The sequence below is a fragment of the Bos javanicus genome, chromosome 6 (genome assembly GCF_032452875.1).
Source record: "Bos javanicus breed banteng chromosome 6, ARS-OSU_banteng_1.0, whole genome shotgun sequence".
In the NCBI taxonomy this organism is placed as follows: Eukaryota; Metazoa; Chordata; class Mammalia; order Artiodactyla; family Bovidae; genus Bos; species Bos javanicus.
In genome coordinates this window covers 105798699-105819843 of record NC_083873.1, presented here as the reverse complement: position 1 = coordinate 105819843, position 21145 = coordinate 105798699, and the positions used below count along the sequence as shown (strand labels likewise).

The following is a 21145-nucleotide window of genomic DNA, read 5'->3' as shown; positions in this document are numbered from 1 at the left end:
ACTTATTTAACTTATACACAGAGTACATCATGAGAAACCCTGGGCTGGAAGAAGCACAAGCTGGAATCAAGATTGCCAGGAGAAATATAAATAACCTCAGATATGCAGATACCACCACCCTTATGGCAGAAAGTGAAGAAGAACTAAAGAGCCTCTTGAAAGTGAAAGAGGAGAGAGAAAAAGTTGCCTTAAAGCTTAACATTCAGAAAACTAAGATCATGGCAACTGGTCCCATCACTTCATGGGAAATAGATGGGAAAACATTGGAATCAGTGGCCGACTTTATTTTGGGGGGCTCCAAAATCACTGCAGATGGTGACTGCAGCCATGAAATTAAAAGACGCTTACTCCTTGGAAGAAAGGTTGTGACCAACCTAGACAGCACATTAAAAAGCAGAGACACTACTTTGCCAACAAAGGTCCCTCTTGTCAAGGCATCACTGCAGATGGTGACTGCAGCCATGAAATTAAAAGACGCTTACTCCTTGGAAGAAAGGTTGTGACCAACCTAGACAGCACATTAAAAAGCAGAGACACTACTTTGCCAACAAAGGTCCCTCTTGTCAAGGCTATGGTTTTTCCAGTAGTCATGTATGGATGTGAGAGTTGGACTTTAAAGAAAGCTGAGCGCCGAAGAATTGATGCTTTTGAACTGTGGTGTTGGAAAAGACTCTTGAGAATCCCTTGGACTGCAAGGAGATCCAACCAGTCCATCCTAAAGGACATCAGTCCTGGGTGTTCATTGAAAGGACTGATGTTTAAGCTGAAACTCCAATACTTTGGCCACCTGATGCGAAGAGCTGACTCATTTGAAAAGACTCTGATGCTGGGAAAGATTGAGGGCAGGAGGACAAGGGGACAACAGAGGATGAGATGGTTGGATGGCATCACTGACTGGATGGACATGAGTTTGGGTAAACTCCGGGAGTTGGTGATGGACTGGGACGCCTGGCTTGCTGCAGTCCATGGGGTCGCAAAGAGTTGGACACGACTGAGCGACTGAACTGAAACTGAAACTGGGTTTCAGGTCTGATGTTCCCCATCTTTGGAAAAGCAAATACCGAGACTCCGAGAGGTCCAGGGACTTCTTCGTCCAAGGTCCCGCGGCGAGGATGCAAAGAAGTTTCGAGAGTCGGGATTCGAACCTGGGTCTTCCAAGGCTAGTTTCTTCACGGCGGCTTTCAAGAAAGAGAGACACAGAGAGAGAGAATTTGGAAGGCTGAAGACGGGAGCTCCTTTGCTGCTCCTGGACTTGAAGCTCCACGAGGGCAGGGAGCAAAGGCCTTCTTCCTCTGGGCCCACGACCGCTAGGCTTGGGCCAACGATGTAGAAGCGCGACCGGGTGTCCTTTGGCGGGGCCGGGCCGCTCCCGGGGCCCAGCGTGATACCGCACCGCAGTGGATGTAGATGTTCTCAGGGCGAACGCTGAGCTCAGCTGCCCCGAGGATGCTCCGCGGGGATCTGTGGCGGCGGGGAAGGGCGCAGCCTTAGGGACCTCGGGCGCCGGGCGCGCTCCGGCCGGGCCTCCGCGCCGCACTGCGCACGCGCGGCGTCGCCGGGCTCCGCCCCCCGAGTAGGGACCTACAGCGGGCGCGGCGGAGGCGGCGGCAACGGCGGCCTGGCGCTGGCGGTGTAGATACCCTCCCACTCTCCGCGGGACCCAAACCAGCCGGCCCGGTGAGTGACTGAGCCGGTGGAGGCGCGAGGGTGCCGGGTCCCGCATGCGTGGAGCGGGCCCAAGGGTGCGGAGAGAGGCCGGGGGGCCGCGCGGATTGCAGGGTCCGGACGAGGCCGTGCCGGGCGCGGGCTGCCGGGCGCGGGCTGCCGGGGCCGGGAGGTGCGGGGGCTTGGCCCCCGCGTGCCCGGGGCCGCCCAGCCGGGGGTCTATGGCCGGAGGCCCCGGGGCAGATGCGAGGCGGCCGGGGGCTCGGGTTGGGCGCGGAGGAGGAGGAGGAGGAGGGGGCGGCGGCCTGGACGGGAAAGGGGGGAGGGGTGCCCCGCCGGGCCGGACCGGGTGTGGGAGGAGGAGCGCGGGGTTTGGATTGGGGGGAAGGGGGCGCGGAGCCAGGGATCACGGACCCCCGGGGGTGGCGGTGGATCTGCGCGCCCGGCGCCCCCGCGCTCGCCCGCCTTTGTGCCGCTGCGACCCCGCACGCTCGCCCCCGAAAGCGCCGGGTCGCGACCCTCGACTGCCGCGGCGGCAGCGTCCGGGCTTGCGGGACGCCGGGCCCGGCCTCCTCCGTCCGCCCCCCAGCGTTTTAAACGTTGCATCTCTCCTGGGAGAGCTCCTACCGGTCGGCTCCGAGCAGGAAGTGTCGTCAGGAGGGCCATTTTTAAAGCCTCCTGCGGGCCTCGGAGGTCCGCCTTGACGTGGTTCGGTCTCCGTGGCCAGAAGGACGCCCCCGCGCGCGCCGCTCCCCCCCCACCGGAAGGGGGCGCGGTGTTACCCCTCTGCGCCCCCAGCGCCTGCTCTTCCCCGTAGCCGCGCTGCGCGATGTGGACTCGCCCTGAATAACGCGAACCGTCGGTGTGCGCGTGCAAACAATAAACTGGAAAACCCGACTTGGCATTGTTTTTCCTTGGGAGTTTGGGCGCACGTGCCCAGGGAAGGGCTTGTCCATGGAGGGCCTTTGTGCTGGAGAGGGGCGTAAGGGGACGGTAGATGACGGTTGGTCTCCTTCTATAAATGCTGATGTCACTCTTTGGGGGACCTCACCCCAATCCCAGCTACTTTTGTATCTTACTGAGACCGTGCAGGGTGCAAAAGAACGAAAATGCCCGAATCGAAAAGGGAAAAAAGCCAAAGGAGAGAATGAAAGAAAACACTTAAGTTCCTTTGTATAGGTTGGTTATTCAGTGTATCCCGTGAAAATACCCTTGATTTTTAAAAACTGGGATAGTGAACAGTTTATTAATCTAAGGTAGGAAAATGAAAAGTGAAATACTAAGCACTGTGTTCTGTTTAAAAACAAACATCTACACGGCTAAACTGTTGTGTTAGATCCCTGAAACATTACCTCTTAAGCTTAGAATTGAAGCCACCAAGAGTGAGACAAAACCTTGGTCTCCAGGAACAGGCAGCCCTTTCCTGTGGAAGAGCAGAGAGGATAGGAATCTGTTTATCTCTGAGTCAGGTATGCAAAGTTCATTCCAATCCCTGATGCATTCTCAGCTGGGGATACTGGCCCAGCAAATGGTGGTTTAAAAACCAGTATCCCAATATAGTCTGTTTAGGTAGAATACAAATGTTTGACTTTTTAAATTGTATCAATGTTATCCCTAACCTAGGATGCATTTTTAAAAGCTTTTTATTTTTTAATCTTGGATCTAATATAGCCTTGAAAAATAATACTTTTGTACATATTTAGCTTTGTTGTGCTGCTAAACATTTTTTGCAAGGTGCTTCTTGGAAACAGACAAAGGAGGTCATTATTTATTGGGCCTCCTCCTTCATGTGTTTTGCAAAACTAATGCAGATTTTTTAAAAGTCCAGTTGCTGCTGCTGCTAAGTCGCTTCAGTTGTGTCTGACTCTGTGCGACCCCATAGACAGCGGCCCACCAGGCTACCCTGTCCCTGGGATTCTCCAGGCAAGAACACTGGAGTGGGTTGCCATTTCCTTCTCCAGTGCATGAAAGGGAAAAGTGAAAATGAAGTTGCTCAGTCCTGTCCGACTCTTCTCGACCCCATGGTCTGCAGCCTACCAGGCTCCTCTGTCCATGGGATTTTCCAGGCAAGAGTACTGGAGTGGGGTGCCGTTGCCTTCTCCAAAAAGTCCAGTAATAGCGATTAAAATAGACATAGGTCTACTGATCTATTCACTTGAAAGTAAGGGGATCTGGGCCAATTTATGAGAAAGAAGAACACAGAACGTTGTTATTGTCGCCAGGAAGGCTGACATTTTTTTCATTCATCGACTTCATTCAGCCAATACACATGAGTGCCCTGTGTGACCAATCCTCTGGTAAACAGGGTCCCCACCAGTGAAGCTTTCTCAGTGTCAGTTGTTCCCAAGCAGCCTGACACAGACGGCATTTTCTTTGTTCACGTATTCAGACTCAGGCAACTGCAGTCTCTAGAATGCATCCTGGGGATGAAGTGGCTGGAGACCATCCGATCCATACATTCTCATCCTAGGGTAGGGAATGGGGAGGCATCAGAATGACCTGGGAAGAATTGGGAGCCTTGTGCCCGAGCCCACCCCCGGAGAAGTGCAATCTGAGTCATTCTTCCACCTGAGTCCTGGGAAGCCTTTTTCCCTTTTATTTTGAGCTCCCTTGCTGGAGAAGTGCTTTGGGGGCTCTTCCCCCTTTTTCTCTACAAGTAAGAAGGACATGGAGAAACCAAGGCTACAATGACCCAGGACTTAAACCCCAGTGTCTGGCTTCTGTTGCAGGACCTTTGTATGGTGCCTCACTGCCTCCCAGGGTTCTGAGCGTAGAGGCCTGTGTCAGAGCCTGAGGTTGAGACCAGAGGGGACTTGGTGCCTGATAAGAGAAGGAAGAGCCCATGGGACTTGCTATGCTTTTGACTCACTCAGCTGCTCGATGGCTCCAGGCAGGAAATAAGAATGGTGCCCAACTGTGACTGCTGTTCCCAGCCTCCCTCAGCAGGGTAGCAGAAAGAATTTAGGGTAGACGCCAACTGACCAACTCCGTGACTTGGGAAAAGCCAATTTCTCCGGAACTTACAAGAAGCAGGGAACTGGAGGGAGCACTTTGAGGAGTAACGGAGGTAATGTATGAATCTGCCTCTATATCCCATCCCCCGCTTCCACCTGACTTTGGCTGCAGTGCTCAGCCTTCCTAACACAGCCGGCCACTGAGAGCATCTGCATCAGATCACTAGTGTGGCATTTACCAGCTCCCTGAAAGCACCTGTTTACTTCGCTGCATCCCTCATCCACACTTTCTTAAAGACAGCAGGCTGGGCAGGGGTCCAGTAAGCAGCCCTGACTCAGGCCCGTTGTGCTCACGCTGTGCCAGGCAGGTTTCAGTTTCCGAGAGTCTGCAAAGGGGTTACTGTCATTATACACTCCACAGAGAGCATCAGTGATGATGTTTCCAAAGTCAAAAGTCTGATAAGCAAGGGTCTACCAGAGTCTACCTGCCTGCTAGTGTCGTTACAGTTAAGGCAGCGGCCTTGCCTCACCTCCAGGCGCCCAGGGATGAATTGGTGTGTGAAAGGCACGGGAGTGTTGATACAACACTTGCTCTGCTGCACCTGTAATGTCCAGTGAGGGTTCTCAGCCTTGACTGCATGTTTTTAAAACACATGGCAAGCTTTTAAAATACTCTGAGCCTTCCCCCCCACACACGGGGGGGGGCCCAGGCATCATTGTTTTTAAAGCACCCCAGGTCAATTTACTATGTAGAAGAGTGACCAAACATCACAGAGACCCCGTTAAAGAAGTGTAGCATCCCAGACATACTCTGACAGCTTGACTGCCCTGATGCAGCCAAGGTTAAGAATCAGCGGGAGGCAATTTTTCTTTGTTTAATTATACTTTTTTATTTAACTCTTACTTCATTTCTTCTACAAAACTTTGACTTTAAGGCAAAAAAATGGAGGGAAGTACAAAGATGTATTTGTCCTTCATTTTTATCACCTTTAGAGACCTGAAGTCACTAGGAGCGTTTAGTAAGTAGGACTGCCTAGTGTGTGAAAGTGGAAGTCACTCGGTCCTGTCCGACTCTTTGCGACCCCATGGACAACACAGTCCATGGAATTCTCCAGGCCAGAATACCGGAGTGGGTAGCCTTTCCCTTCTCCAGAGGATCTTCCCAACCCAGGGATTGAACCCAGGTCTCCTGCCCTGCAGATTCTTTACCAGCTGAGCCACAAGGGAAGCCACCTTTCTTAAAATGCTAACAAAAGCATAGTTGCCTCTTAAGTTGTTTTTTTTTCCCACGTGTAGAACCCTGAGTTTTGACACTAGTCATATTCTTTGTTTAGAAATGTTATCTCTCAAACTGTTGCTCACAAATAATAACTGCTTTTGTTCTCTGCTGCTGTCTCAGTTCACGTGCTCTGCAGTGTGTAGTCTGTCCCTAGGGAACTCCCTTTGTGGACTGGTGAGTGGGGGAGAAGAGCCTTGCCTCCAGCCAGAGACCTTTATCGCATTAGGCTTATTTGTTAAACTAAGAATCTGCTCCTCTGATGGCTGGAATCTTCTACACTTGAAGGAATCTTTCTTAACCAGAAACACATTGGCTTATTTCTTGACAAAACCTGTAGTTTCCCAAACATAAGGCTACCTGCTAGCTGTATACACCATTTCCTCACGTCAGTCATGTCAGTTAGGGTGGAACTCCCATTTTACAAGTGAGGAAACTCAGGCCAAGAGAGGTTAATGAGTCCAGAATGACAGAGCTCCAAGTCAAAACCTAGGTTTTGAACCTTGCTCCTGGTAACCCACGGAGATTGCCCTTTCCACTCTAGTGCCCTTTCTTTTCACCTGGAAAGCTGAGGAGTTGGAACACAGGCTCTCTTGCCCAACCTTTTTGCCTCATTCTGTGTGCCCCAAGTGATACACTTGGATTCAGAAGGAAATCTAAGATCCCAGAGGTGTACATTTGTCAGCAACATTTAGAAGCCTTTTTTGCCATCAAGATGGCTATCAGTTCAGTAATTTGAAGTGAAAGTAGATGAGCAAAAAGAAAATACTTCATTAATGTTTTCCATTGTGTAGATCTATTTACCATTCAGTTCAATTCTGATGCTTTGTCTGAAAAACTTCTTGGTGAGTGAGGCGATTGTTTCTCCTTGAATGCTGACTTACTGGGGAGGTGTTGGCAGTTTACACACCTAATGTTGGACTGTTACCTGATCAGGTATCACTCATTTACATGCTAATGGTCACTTAGGGGTAGACTGTTTTAAATTTTTGGTTATTGAGACACGTTAGAGTAGCCTGTGCTCTCTATGGCTCAATAGACAAAATGAAAGGATTCCTGTCTTCGAAGAACTTTCTCATTTGCTTCTCTGTCCAAGAAAGGATGCAGTCAGCCAGCTAAAATTTACAGAGTTTGGTGGGTATCTCATGAACATAAGATATATGTGATAATCCATGTAGCATACATACGATTTAATTGCCTAGCATGTTTTTTTTTTAATTTTGCACATTAACATCGAGTGTGGGAACACATTCATTTGCTATAGTGATAATGCACAATTCAGCTGAGCTTGAAGAGGAAAAAGTCAATCAGTACACTGGATTATATGGAAACCTAAATTGTAGTGAGCACTCTTGCAGATAAAGCATCTTTTTCTTGGCAACTATAAGCACCTTTTGGCCTGTTTGCCACTAAGGCAAGGTGGATGGCTTGACCCCAGAGGTGAATTCTCTTTTAGACAGTACAGCCTGGCAACTATAATTAAAATTATAAAATGAGATTCACTGTGTACTCCAGAAAAAGCCAGGTAGCAAAGAAGCACGTGTTTTGGCCCCTTGGACTATTTATGTGATAGGCATCATTTCTTCTTCTATTTTCTTCATTAAAACAGGGAAAATCATATTTTTAGCAGTTGTGTGTGAGTGACTTGGAACCTGAGTGCTTATGGTCACACTGTCACATTCAGTCCTCGTGAGATACAGTAGTAGTTGTTCAGCCGCTCAGTCATGTCCGACTCTTGGCGGCCCCATGGACTGTGCGGCACGGCAGGCTTCCCCTGTCCTCCACTGTCTCCCAGAGTTGCTCAAACTCCTGTCCATTGAGTAGGTGATGCCATCCAACCATCTCATCCTTGGTCGACCCCTTCTCCCGCCTTCAGTCTCTCCCAGCATCAGGGCCTTTTCTAATGAGTTGGCTCTTGACGCCTTGTGGCCAAAGTATTGGAGTTTCAGCTTCAGCATCAGTCCTTCCAATGAATATTTTAGTAGGTACTGCTATGGTCCATTTTACAGTTGCACAGTTGGACAGTTCACTTCAGGTCAGGCCTGGAAAGCGATGGGATAGGCTTGGAAACCCTATGATCTGATTCCAGAATCTGCTGCCTTAAACCTTGTTTTCCTGCTTTTTGTTCTTCTATTGACACTTTACATGTCCAGTATTTAGGAGTCAGATGCTTCCTTTTTAATAAAAACTTACATACCCTTCATGATTTTTATACCCTCAATGTCACTGGACTGGTTTCTAACAAACTTAACATTTTTTCTCCATCTGGCCCCCCAAATAAATTTTTAAGTCACCAGGTCAAGTGAGCTGCAAGTCAGAAGGCAAACCTGGCAGTGCTGGGCGCTGCTGCTGGGCTTTTTCCCAGGAAAAGGCAAGACTCGTTCTAGTGGAAGCACACTTGTCACATGTTGTGTGCCACCTCTTTGTTCATGGAAGTCAGCTTTCACTGATGCTGGAGGTAATCGTGCATTACAAAGCACACTTTTCGCCATTTAAAAATGCGGAACTGAATATTAACTTTTACTTATCATGTCCAAAGTTAATAGTACTAAGTATCTTCTGTGTTTTTGAGAGCCTTCCTAAATAAACTTTAAAAAAGTATGTCTCTAGTCCTAGGAGATCCAATGCAGAGAGATGTTGTAAAGGGTACCGTGAGTTTGGAAGGTAGGTGATCCCTGAGACTGATGTTACTCATAATTGGTTAGTGGCCTCTCAGCATCTGGCCTACACATGACCCTTACATCTGCAGTGTTTTGTGTAATCCTTGGTCGTCAGTTCACTGGGCAGTAATCTGCCAAAGGGCCCAGGTTCACAGGTGGCTGTACCTGAGTGTGAACCAGGTAGAGAAAGGGGCATGGAGGGAGCAAGGTCCTGGGAACCTGTTACTCAGGTGTGCTTGGCACAGCCTCAGGAGTGTCCAAGTGTAAATGCCAACGCCAGAGCCATCTCATTCTTCCACTGCATCCATTTACCTCTGTCTCGGGATGCTACATTGAGATCTTTTTCACCGTGACTAGCTGCACATGTTATGATGGTCAAAGAGAATTTTGTTTTGAAGAAGCTGGACATCTTTTGTCACCTGAATGGAGGGAAGTACCAAAGTAGAAACTGCGTAGCTTTGAGACTGGCTTAGAAGCCAAGAAGGTACTTTGAAGCAGGTGACATCATTGGGTCATGGCCTAGCACCTTGACTCCCCCATTAAACTGTATTTTCTAATCACAGCTCATGGTTCGTATTGGCGCTCGCTTCTGTGGATTCCTTATTCAAAATAGCTGCTGGCATGGCCTTGCAGAAGCACCTCCAGGAGGCCCCTGCACTGCCGAGGCACTGAGTAGCTGTGGTTAGTTCTCTAGACTTTCTGCCAGTAAGGTGTTCCCCACTTTTTGCTAAGGTCTTTATCACCCAGTCCAAGTCTCCAGTCCAGGAGGAATGACACTTCCACCTTTCAAAAAGATTTGGGGAGGAAATGGCAAAACTGCTTTTTTTGTTTTTTAAAGAGTTGGTAAGCAAATTGTACCAGGCAAGCAAGTTACTTCCCCTCCGCCTTTTCCCTCCCTCCCTCTCTTTCCTTTCTTATCTCTCCTCTTCCTTTTCCTGCTCTCCTTCCTCTGTCTCTTTCTTGCTCACTCAAGATTATGAGGCTGGTATGCACATCTTGTAAACAGAATTGAGATGGGACAAGAGAGGGAAGGGGCAGATAAATGAATGGTCTATCAGGGATTCAGTGATTTGTAGCTCCAAAGTCAGGATTTAAGAAAGTTACAGGGATGCTGGTTTCAGTTTTATTGAAGGGTAAATTGTGGACAGTGAAACTGCCCAAAAAGGGAAGCAGTTTGGGCAGTTATTAGAGCATCAACTGCATGAACAGCTGGCAAAGTTGGGTTAAAAGATTGAAGTGTTGCTGCAAGTCTCAGCCAGTGATTTCTGATAGTGCCTTTTCATCAGAATTACATGAGTGACCATGGGCACCTCTTCCTCATCTCTCTCCCACTGAAGTTTAGATTCGTGAACTTTGGGGTGAAGCCCAGGAGGATCTGTGTTCACTGTGATTCTGTGGCTCCTCCAGATTCAGGAACCACTGGATCAGATCCCCTTTTCAGCCTCTGCACTCCTCGGACCAGTGGTTTTCGTAGGCTCTGCCTGCAGCTGTTGCTTCCTCTGTTTTAGCAGGATGGAAATGCCAACTGAACATGTGGCTGATGGTAGCATTCTTAGATGATCAAACATGTATGACTTCAGCCTTTCAGACTTACTTTTGTGGCCCTTGGCTTGTGAGCAGGGTGTCAGAAGGAAAAGGTGAATTCCCATTCTTGTTTCTGCCCATCTGAACAGACACTGAGGCCTTGTGTGACTCTTGACACTTGGGGAAGCGTTTGAAAAGTACATAGGCATTGTCTTGTATTCTTTAACGCTTTAGTTCTCATGCAGCTCTGTGGAGGAAGCTGGGTAAGTGTCTGTAATTCTGATTGCCAGATTAAAAAAAAAAAAAATGAAGCAATAAAGGTTGAAAGTGTTTTGTTTTTTTTTTAAGGTAATGAAAGGAAGGCTTTCCACAGATCCCAAACTAAAATGGTTTTTGCTTCACTGCTAGTTCTGTGTATGCTGAAAAAAGAATGTGTTGAAAGATAACTATTTTTATGTGAGAATCACTGTATTGCCCGTGTTGTGGTACTGGCTCCAGACGACAAGAGTGCAGTCCCGGCAGCCTCCATCTCCCCATCTCCCTGCTGCCTTCATTTCGCCCTCCCTGCCCCGGGTCCCTGCAGCAACTGGAGGCAGTGGCTGGAATAAAGGTCAGGCCATGTAGTATCTCGGCTCCAGCCTCTCTGCACGTCTCCCTCATGTGCGGGAGAAGCCACGTCCTCACAATACTGCACTGTCGGTCTTCCCTGGACCCGTCTCCCCTTCCCCTGACCAGATCTGCTGACCCCCACCCAGCACCCCCTTTCGTGTTCACTGACCCCCAGCCTCCTTGCTATCGCTCAGGTGCTCCAGGCCCACTTCCTATAGACCTTCGCCCTCCCTCTGCCTGAAGTGCCCTCTGCCCAGGCTGCCCAAGGTCTCTGCTCCAATGTCAGCTTATCCTCAGGCCTCTCCTGACTGTCCACACCTCCACACCCCAGCCCTCAACCTCATCCGATACTTATGCCCTGTCCTCTTTGCCTAGTTTTATGGTTTGTTTTCCCCAATCACTGGCCACCTTCTGCCAGATAAAGGTACACTTGTTGTCTCCTCTCTCTGCACTCTCATGAGGGGAGGGACGAATTTATTTCTCATCACTGCCCTGTAGGAGCTGGAGCAGTGCCTGGCACCTGATAGATGCTCAGTAAGATGTGAAGTGGGTATTTGTCTGCCTTCTGTTGTCAGGATGTTGTTGGCTTCCTAGCACTTGTGCAAGCAAATGGGGTGCACGAGAGAGAGCTGGGATTCATGCTCGTGATTCAGTGTACATAGAAACCAATGGACCCCAGAGCCAGTGTCCTGGCTCTACCACTTGTGCATGTTTAGAAGCTAAAGTGACAGATGGTATTAGGGAGGTTGATACAAAATTACACTTGTGAAATTGCTAGATGCTCTCAATGACACTTAAAAGTAACTCACTCAGCAAAGGCCATCCCAAGTGACTGCCACGATTATTACCCTGCTAAAGTGATGACTTTTAAAGGGTAGATGACTTTCGGTTGAGGCTTGTTATTTGCCAGTTCTTGTACTACGTACTATGTATACCAGGACTTCCCTGGTGGCTCAGCTGGTAAACAGTCCGCCTACAATGAGGGAGACCTGGGTTCCATCCCTGGGTTGGGAAGATGCCCTGGAGAAGGGAACGGCTACCCACTCAAGTATTCTGGCTTGGAGAATCCCATGGACTGTATAGGGTTGCAAAGAGTTGGATACAACTGAGCGACTTTGACTTCACTTCTTTGTACTGTGTTACTGTCAACATGTGCACCAAAATAATAGGTGAAGATTTAGCATAAAATTCCCAAGGTCACTGAAGTAGAGGGTAAGTCTGGAAACATGTTAGCTAAGCTAAACCCTAAGTTCATGCATTAATCATGCTTTATGATTTCTTTATTTTCCCCTTAGTGTTGCCTGGAATATCAGAGAATTGGAAGCAATCATGTTTGAGGATCCTAACCTGCTTTATGAAGAAAGATAATTAAGTATGCTCCTAGGTACCCTGCCACAAAGCATATCAAGGATGCTTCCTGAGGATTTTATCATATGAAATCTTTCTGGATTTCAGCAGGCTTTTTAGAAATGCAAATGAAGAGATGAAGGACATTGGACAGCAACTCTATAGCACACCAGTGGGTGACGGACGCAATGCCTTGACCATGTCACCCAAACAGCCTAATGCTCATCGAGGGACTCGACCAGACAGACCGGACGCTCAGACTGTTTTGTATCAAGGCTCCGAGGCAGAGTCTGCTGCCATGACCATTGCTACGTGTGTAAAGTGCAAGAGTGTGCATGAAGTACCACTTCAGGATCTGAAAAAGGGTACTGGACAAAGCCAGGAGGAGGACAAATATGTTTGCTTCAGATGCAACCTTGGCGCAGCCTCTCCCCATTTCCACTTTGTGAACAACAGTCGCAGTGCTACTCAAGTAGGAAATAAACCTGAAGCCATCTCAAGTTCTGTCAATCACAAGTTTAAGGTAAGGAACTTCAAGCCAGGCAAATACTATTGTGACAAATGTCGCTTTTCCACAAAGGACCCTCTGCAGTACAAAAAGCACACACTTCAGCACGAAGAGATTAAGTTTGTCTGTTCTCACTGCGGCTGCATTTCCTACACGAAAGGGGAGTTTCAGAGACACCTGGTGAAGCACACAGGCGTTTTCCCTTATCGGTGTGAGTACTGTGACTATGGTGCTATCAGAAATGACTACATCGTCAAACACAGGAGGAGAGTCCACGAGAAGACGGGGGCAAAACGGCCGCCCAAAGCCGTCGCCAGGCTGGAGCCAAAAAGGATCAGCACCTCCAAGCAAAACCCAGAGCTTTCAAAAACTTCCAGTCCCAGGACTGCATTTCAAAATAAGTTGTCAGATCAGCTCTCAAGGTTCTCCCCCCACGCAAGTAAAGACAGGACGCACAGCATCACGTTGTTACCCGAATCCAAAGACTACCAGAAAGACGTAGTGTGCGTCCCACACAAAGGGGCCCTGTCAGAGCCCACTGAGGTCAACCTGCTGGAGAACAAAAGTGTGGAGGTGGAGGTCTTGTCCCCCTCTAAAGAGCCCGTGCAGCCGGGGATGCCGTTAACGGTGGTGGCGCCAGCCGAACTCGTCGTCCCCGCCAACTGTCTAGCCCAGCTGATGGACGTGAAGGTTGTCAACGGAACGCAGCAGCTCGTGCTCAAACTGTTTCCCCTGGAAGAAACCAACAGCCTCGACGCCGGGGGCGGTGATGGAGGTAGTTCCGAACGTGGGTCTAAAGAGAGAGGTGCAAGCGAGCAGGAAAAAATGGCTTCCACAGAGTGCACGCAGCCCCTCGCGATCGAAGGGACTGTCGGAAAATTTGCAGGCATCGGTAGTCTACAGTCGTCAGTTCAGAAGCCGCTTAAAAATGTAAAGTGGGTGAGGTCTTACGATTTTTTCATGCCAAATTCTGGCAGGCACAGCAGCGGAGAATCCCTGCTCAACCCAGGGAGAGTTGAGAGTTTGCAGAAAAAAGGTTACACGTATCCCCATAGAGCTGCTCTGCCTTCCATTGCCTTCAAAGGCCATTCTCCATTATCTGTAGTGAAAAACGGTGTCTTACGTAGTCTTGGAGCTTCATCAAACTCTTTTCCATATAAAGCTGCCCTTTCTTTTGCTGAAGACAGGAGAAACTTACCCAGTGACCCTCAGCAGTTATTTCCTGTCTCTGCACCGCCTGCAACAATTTCCTTCTCTGGAGAAAAGGACTCACTGCCCCTATGTCAGAATGACTTAGGCTCTAGGAATGAGATCAGCCTTCCTGCAAAAACGGTCACCCCTCCCAGGAAGCTGCAAGACAACCAGACACAGGAGTACAAGGCAGTTTCAAATGCAGGCCAGGTTTCCTCTCAACACAGAAGTGAGTATTTACACATCAACATAATGGGAGAAGACAGAGTCAGAGCCCAACAGTCTGGGGATAAACCTCTGGAATTAAAGAATCCCGACCAGACTAATGACCCCTTCGATGGCCCGGTCATCTCCTCTGTCTTTTCTCTGAGCTCTGGATCTGAAAACGTCCCTGAGGGTGTCAAGTGGAATAGTTCAACGTCCAAAATAAAGTCAATTGAACTCTTGCGCAGAAAGATAGCCCAGTTAATCGAATCCTGTGGGAAGCCTTCATCTCTGGCTGCAAACAGCACCCATCGACATTCTGCAGGGAAGGCATCTAAGGTCACTTCAAAATCCACGCCTGAAGGCATCCAGGAAATTAACGTGTCCTTCACCAGCGCTGGGTATTCCACGGGCACACTCCCCAGACCTCAGGATGCTGGTGGCATTAGTGAACAGCTCGCACACCAGCAGGCGTATCCACAGCTTGTCGAAGGCAGCAGTGGGAAAACCGAAAGCAGAGTGACCAAGAAGCCACACGTGGCTACTCCAGTGTTGATCCCCAAGGGGGCCGTGTTGAGGGTTCTTAATTCCTCTGAGGATTCCCAAATCATAGAGGCAACCTGCGAAGCACCTGTCAACATCACATGCACTGAGACGAAGTTAATAAAGCCCATTCCGCTCTGCCCAATGAAACGGACAGACCCGGATGTACAGTTTCTGACGAGTGAAAGTGGGCCCATAGATATGTCCCCAAATCACGATCTGTCTTTTCGGCCTAAATCACGAAAAGAGAGTGCCCATTGTAGCACCATGCCCAAAAAACCTGGATCCATGCACGGCCCACAAGGAAGCAGTGAAATGATCAAGCAAGCAAAACTGTTTCCCAGAAGTCTTCCCATCAGTAAAAATAAACCCAGACAAATCAGCTCATCCAAGAAGAAAAGCAAAATCCAGACTGACCCCAGCCGCTGTTTCAGGGATCCTTCCATTTTTCAGGTTGCAAGACAGCTTCGACTTATCGCAGCTAAACCAGACCAGTTGATCAAATGTCCCCGTCGGAACCAGCCCGTTATCGTGTTAAACCATCCTGACGTTGACTCACCGGAGGTGTCCAATGTGATGAAGGTAATAAACAAGTACAAAGGCAACGTCCTCAAGGTGGTGTTGTCGGAGAGGACTAGGTGTCAGTTAGGCATGAGGCGGCACCATGTCCGACTGACCTACCAGAATGCGGAGGAAGCCAATCAGATCAAAAGGCAAATGATGCTGAAAATGAAATTGAAGAAGGTTCATAAAAACAACTACCAGGTGGTGGATTCCTTGCCTGATGACTCATCGCAGTGTATATTTAAGTGCTGGTTTTGTGGGCGACTCTACGAAGACCAGGAAGAGTGGATGAGTCACGGCCAGCGGCATTTGATAGAAGCAACCAGAGACTGGGATGTTCTTTCTTCCAAGGGCAAATAAGTGAAAAACCGGTCTCAGAAGCATGGTGTTTTTGCTCCCTTTCAGTTGGTCCTGGTTTGGGCGGTTTGGTTTGTGTCCCCCCCGACTCAGTGAGGGAAATAGAGTATGCAGGGATGGGAGGGCGGGTCAGTCTTGAGATCCTCCTGGGAATGTGGAGAGCCACGTGTCTGAGCCCTAGCCGGGTGCTTGGACCTCAGAAGGGTCTGTGTCCCTGAAGGAGTGTGCACAGATTCACATATATGCATTTGTTTGGGGAGAATTTTCAGTGGGATCTGAGATTTCTCTTCAGTCAGCAGCCTTTTTCTGAGTAGATAACACATCTTTTCTTATCCATTCAGAGGGGCAAGTTTAGAACGTTTAACATACGCTTTATATAACAAAATGCTACTGAAGAATTAAACCCAGACCCTGGTGTGCACATCCCTTTTGTGTGTGTGTGTGTGTTAACTCATCTCCTAAACTTTTGGTACATAATGGAGATACATTTGCTACTTCATTTTCTTAAATTTGGTTATAAGAAAGTGGCATTCTTTTCAATCCCTCACCCACTCTGCGGTGTTGCTGAGTGTTCACTGTAGCACAGAGAAATTGTGCTTTGGTTGACCCCTTTAAAGCATGATTCCAAAGGTTGGCCTGAGTTTGCAACAACAGCAGATGTTAGGGGAAGAATAAAAGATTTTCAAGCTTTTGCTTTCTTTTCAAGTACCTTGATTTATGATGGTGGGGGAAGGGAATGTGCCTTTTTGGAAGAAGAAAAAGAGAAAATACCTAAAGTTGTCTTCTGTTTGCCCTTACCATTCTCCTGAAAGTCGGTTGAGTAATACATGTCCACTGTGAGTGAACAGGCTGTTTTGAACTCAGATGAAGTTTTGGGGGGACAAGTCGAGGTAGGATTGGGAAGCAGGTTGGGGCTTTAGTGAGACTGTGAGTTTTGGTTGGGTTCCCCACAAACCAGGGCTGGGTGCTGCACGCTCTGTCTTCCTCCACTACCAGTGGGTCAGACGCTGCCCCTCCCTCCCCCCATCCCACTCCACCCCCCCACCCCCACCAGGTCATATTCTGCCCTCCCTTGGTGGGTTTTCTGAACAGGCCCTCTTGTGGAATAAGACCGTGTCCCCACTCACCTGTCCACTCCTTAAGATTTTTCCCTCATGGAAACACTGTGAACAGGCAGGAATCCACAAACTGGAAACCTCCCCACTGTCTTTATTCAAGTTCCAGGAACACTGTACCCAGTTTTCATCAATGGTAATTTCTAACTGATCTCAGCTGCAATCAGGCCTTCCCTGTTGGTCACCCCACTTGGGAAGCAGCTCCGAGAACACTCTAGCTCCCCTCCACCAGCAGTAGGCAGGGCTGGTGCTGGTCTCCACAGCCCGCCCTCTGCACCACCATGGCTGCATGGGCAGGCGGATGGCTTGGGAAACACAGCTCCACCTGGGTTGTAGTCCTCACATGCCAGCCAGCCCCAAGCCGGCCATAACGCAGAGCACAAATGCAAGGCAGCCCCAGTGCACGTGTTCTCCTTTTGTATTCCGTGGAGAGCCAGGGGCGATTATGTCTGAAAAGGGCATGAGCAGGCTTCTTATTGGCTTGGCAGTTGAAGGCTTCCTGATCCTTTTCCATGTGGGGAAGTCTTAGGTTATGCTCTGATACAATTGATTGTAATACTTTGTAGTTGGTTCTCATTACGGATAAATTGACGTGGCTTGTGTGCAGTTTAATACATAATCATTACGTTGGTTTATTGGTTAATTTTTTATTGAAATTTGAAACTTGGGTTTTTTAATATGTGTATATACATGTGTACACATATATTTTTTACCATATGAAGACTGTGGTAGCTAATTTTCTGATTTCCTATTTTATAATGGAATTTATGTGGGCTGGAAAAATATAAAGCATTTTATATTCTAGAAATAATTTATTTTGGAAGTACATTTTTATAATGGTCTGATCTTGTTTTTAGAAAATGAAAGCACAGTGATGGGTCCAATTTCCATGAACAGATGGGTGTATTGTTTCAGTACAGTATTTAGTCCTTGTGCATTTCTAGTTGGTGCTTTTTGGGAAATGGGTCATGTGTACCACTTCACTACATAAAGGAGAGCATTTTTAAGTTTTATCCACAGAAGACTTGTTATGCCCCAACCCCCTAGCATGAAAGAAGGCTCTTAAGAGTTGAGGGGAGAAGAAAACGCTGTAATTTTATTTTTTTCCTCCTTCTATACCTCACTGCTTGGTAGCATCTTTCCTGAAAGGCTAGACCTTGACCTTCCAGGAAAGATGACCTTGAATCAGGTCAGAGTGTTAAGTGTCAACATGAAGAATTCACACTTGGCAGCATCAACTGTTTTTCAAGTATTACCTAAAAGTCAGCTTATGTACTTGTACAGAGCAAAATTTTGTGAGTAGAATATGTAGCTAGGCTTCTTGAGATTTTTAGAATGACAGTACCTTTTAAGGAATTAAGAGGGCTTCCTGAAAGTCATAAAAAAATGAGAAAGCAAAACATGTCTTCCCTATATAAGAACCTTAGAAAATATTGTGTTAACATGTAGCTTAATGTCATGAAACGAACAAAATTGGAGAAGGTAGAGGCAGAGCTGTGTTGAGTATTTGTCAACTTTCTTACCTTAATTTTGAAGGATCTCTACTCAGTAAATGTTATTCATAGTTCTTACTACAAAAATCATTAACTTATTTTTTAAAGTAGATTTTCTTACTTTGGGGGATCAGGAATGAGACGACCTTCTTATATTTATGATGACAGTGAAAAACTTTTTTAACATACCCAGAGGCTATTTTTGGAGAAGGCAATGGCACCCCACTCCAGTATTCTTGCCTGGAAAATCCCATGGACGGAGGAGCCTGGTGGGCTGCAGTCCATGCTAAGGGTCGGACACGACTGAGCAACTTCACTTTCACTTTTCCCTTTCATGCTTTGGAGAAGGAAATGGCAACCCACTCCAGTGTTCTTGCCTGGAGAATCCCAGGGATGGGGGAGCCTGGTGGGCTGCCATCTATGGGGTCACACAGAGTCAACTGAAGTGACTTAGCAGCAGTAGCAGCAGAAGCTATTTTACTCAAATTTTTAATCCCCAGTCCAAAACACTTTGTGAGTCCCTCTTACGGGCCAAGAGCTGTTGGTCGAACTAAATTGAACACAATGTATTAACCCTCCAAAGTTCCATCCCTCTTTTTTTTTTTTTTAGGACATAATGATGTAAGCCACTCCAGAAAACGAAGATGTGATGCTGCTCAGCCTTTGGGATATTTTTTGAATCTGTCAGTGTCCAATTGAGCAGAAAACAAAACATCACATAACACGTTGTAAGCATTATTATATGTCCTGCATTAACAGTCTGTGTGTCTGCTGCTCTGACTTTGAAACACGTTATGTATATAGATAGAGACGTTGGCGTAACTTTTGTTAAATAAAACAACTGTAAAATTGTCTCCGTCCTTTGATTTCACATGTTCTATGAGTTGGCTATTACACAGCTGTCCTGTGATACATTTCTAAACTACATAAAAGCATCAGTCTACACAGCACAGGTGCTTTGGATTCCATGAAAGTATTTTAAATTCGATGCGCTGCTGGTTAACCAAACATGACCTGAAATGAGGCCGGGTGACATTTTTGTTTGCTTTGACTTACCCTCACAAGAGATGCTGGGTTGAGCAACAGTAGCAATTTTCATAGCGTGGTCCTCATCAGAGAAGGTGTCTGGGACCTGCCCTCCATGTGAGGCCTCAGCTAGGAATGGGGCTCGGGTGGGAGTGTCCCCAAGTAGTCAGGGAGCCTGGGGGGGCCAGGTGTGTGGGTGACGTCCTCTAGCCAAATGTATGTGATTGTTTATATCTGGTTTCTCCACATTCTTGGAAACTATGAGGGTATTTGGTGAGGGGACTTCATTCCTGGTACCCAAGGAGTCGAAAAGAAGAGATTTAGACTTGAGTTGAATATTGGCAAACCCTGAGGAAAATACAGGAGGTAGGAGTTGCTGCGGAGAAGGCAATGGCACCCCACTCCAGAACTCTTGCCTGGAAAATCCCATGGACAGAGGAGCCTGGTAGGCTGCAGTCCATGGGGTCGCTACGAGTCAGACATGACTGAGCGACTTGACTTTCACTTTTCACGTTAATGCATTGGAAGAGGAAATGGCAACCCACTCCAGTGTTCTTGCCTGGAGAATCCCAGGGACTGGGAAGCCTGGTGGGCTGCCGTCTATGGGGTCGAACAGAGTCGGACACGACTGAAGCGACGCAGCAGCAGCAGGAGTTGCTGGAGTTCATCAGTTTCACTTATTACCTTGAGTTGAGGAAATAGATCCAACTGTGTAGATCTAATTAGTTACCACCTTCAGATATTTGGGCTTCCTAGGTAGAGTGGTAAAGAATCTGCCTGCCAATGCAGGAGACACAAGAAACTCAGATTCCATCCCTTCGTTGGGAAGATCTCCTGGCACAGGAAATGGCTACCCACTCCAGTATTCTTGCCTGGAGAATTCCATGTGCAGAGGAGCCTGCCGAGCTATAGTCCACAGGGTCACAAAGAGTCAGACACGACTGAGCACATTTGACTGGTTATTTAGGGGAGTAGAGATCAGATAAGGCAGCTGAACCCCAAAGGGAATTTGTATAGCCCTGGACTTCAGGCTATGATGTCACTAGGATGGGAGATGGTGGCCAAGACAAAGCCCAATAGTTGGAAAATACCCTCATTAATCTATGTATTATAGTTTTTTTTTTTTTTTTTTTTTTTTAAAAAAGCTCGGAAATGTTAACACCTGTTCATCAGGTTCACATTCCAGTGAGTGAAGTAGTGGACAGGACCTTGTGGCAGGAAGCCCCGTGGTACCCTTCTTGCATCTGTGAACCTCTCCGCCTTAACATATATAGAGCGTTATATTGCCACAGGTGTCTGCATAAATTGCCCTCCTGAGGTTCCAACACATAGCAGACATACTCTTAGTCTAATATGACCAGTGCTGTCCAAATATAATATGTATACATATTCTTGACTACGTAGTCACCACATTTAAGACAGTAAAAAGAGCAGATGAGAAAATGTTTTGCCTCAATACATTCAAAATGTGATTTACCCATATTTCAATATAAAACCTATTGAGATATTGTGTGTAAACACAAAGGGTGTGTGTATACATAATACATACATATACTTTAAGTGAAGTTTCGGAAGTCTGGTATATTTTAAGATTAAAACATGTCTCAGTTCTGATGCTAAATTTTTAGTTGTAATGCGATGTAGTCCTATCAAAATACATGTGTGTTTAGTGGAAAAATTGTGTTGCTTCAGTTTAAAAAATTCAGTTCTCCAGTCACCCTAGCCGCATTTCAAGTGTTCATTACCCATATTTGTGTAGTGCTTTATTGTATTGAATAGGATAGGACAAAGGAAAATGACTCTATTGTATTAGCTTACTTGTCTGAATTTCTTGATGGGAAGGGTTGAATTTCATTTATCTGTGTGTGTCTCTAAACCTAGGCCAGGCGAGGCTAGGTTTTACATTTAGGGAATGTCGCTTCTGCTCCAGGTTCTGTATTAATACTCTGCAAACAGTTCAATTTCTAGATCTTACCTTAAATGATTGCACATGTGATTTTTGGAGGTTCTTTATTTTGCAAGCATAGATGGTCAACCAAACAGATGTTTAGCACTCATTCACTGTATTCACAGTCTGTCAGGGACCCAGCCTGCTGGAGGGGCCGATCG

The 21145-nt window shown here is 47.4% G+C and overlaps 1 protein-coding gene across 1 annotated transcript; it reads left to right on the top strand.

Moving 5' to 3' along the window:
- The first annotated feature begins 1574 nt into the window (after positions 1-1574).
- On the top strand, positions 1575-16093 carry ZNF518B (zinc finger protein 518B). The gene is made up of 2 exons (XM_061420826.1): positions 1575-1677; positions 11984-16093. Exon 2 carries the CDS (start codon positions 12172-12174, stop codon positions 15403-15405), a length of 3234 nt encoding a protein of 1077 aa, XP_061276810.1. The 5' UTR covers positions 1575-1677; positions 11984-12171; the 3' UTR covers positions 15406-16093.
- The last annotated feature ends 5052 nt before the right edge of the window (positions 16094-21145 follow it).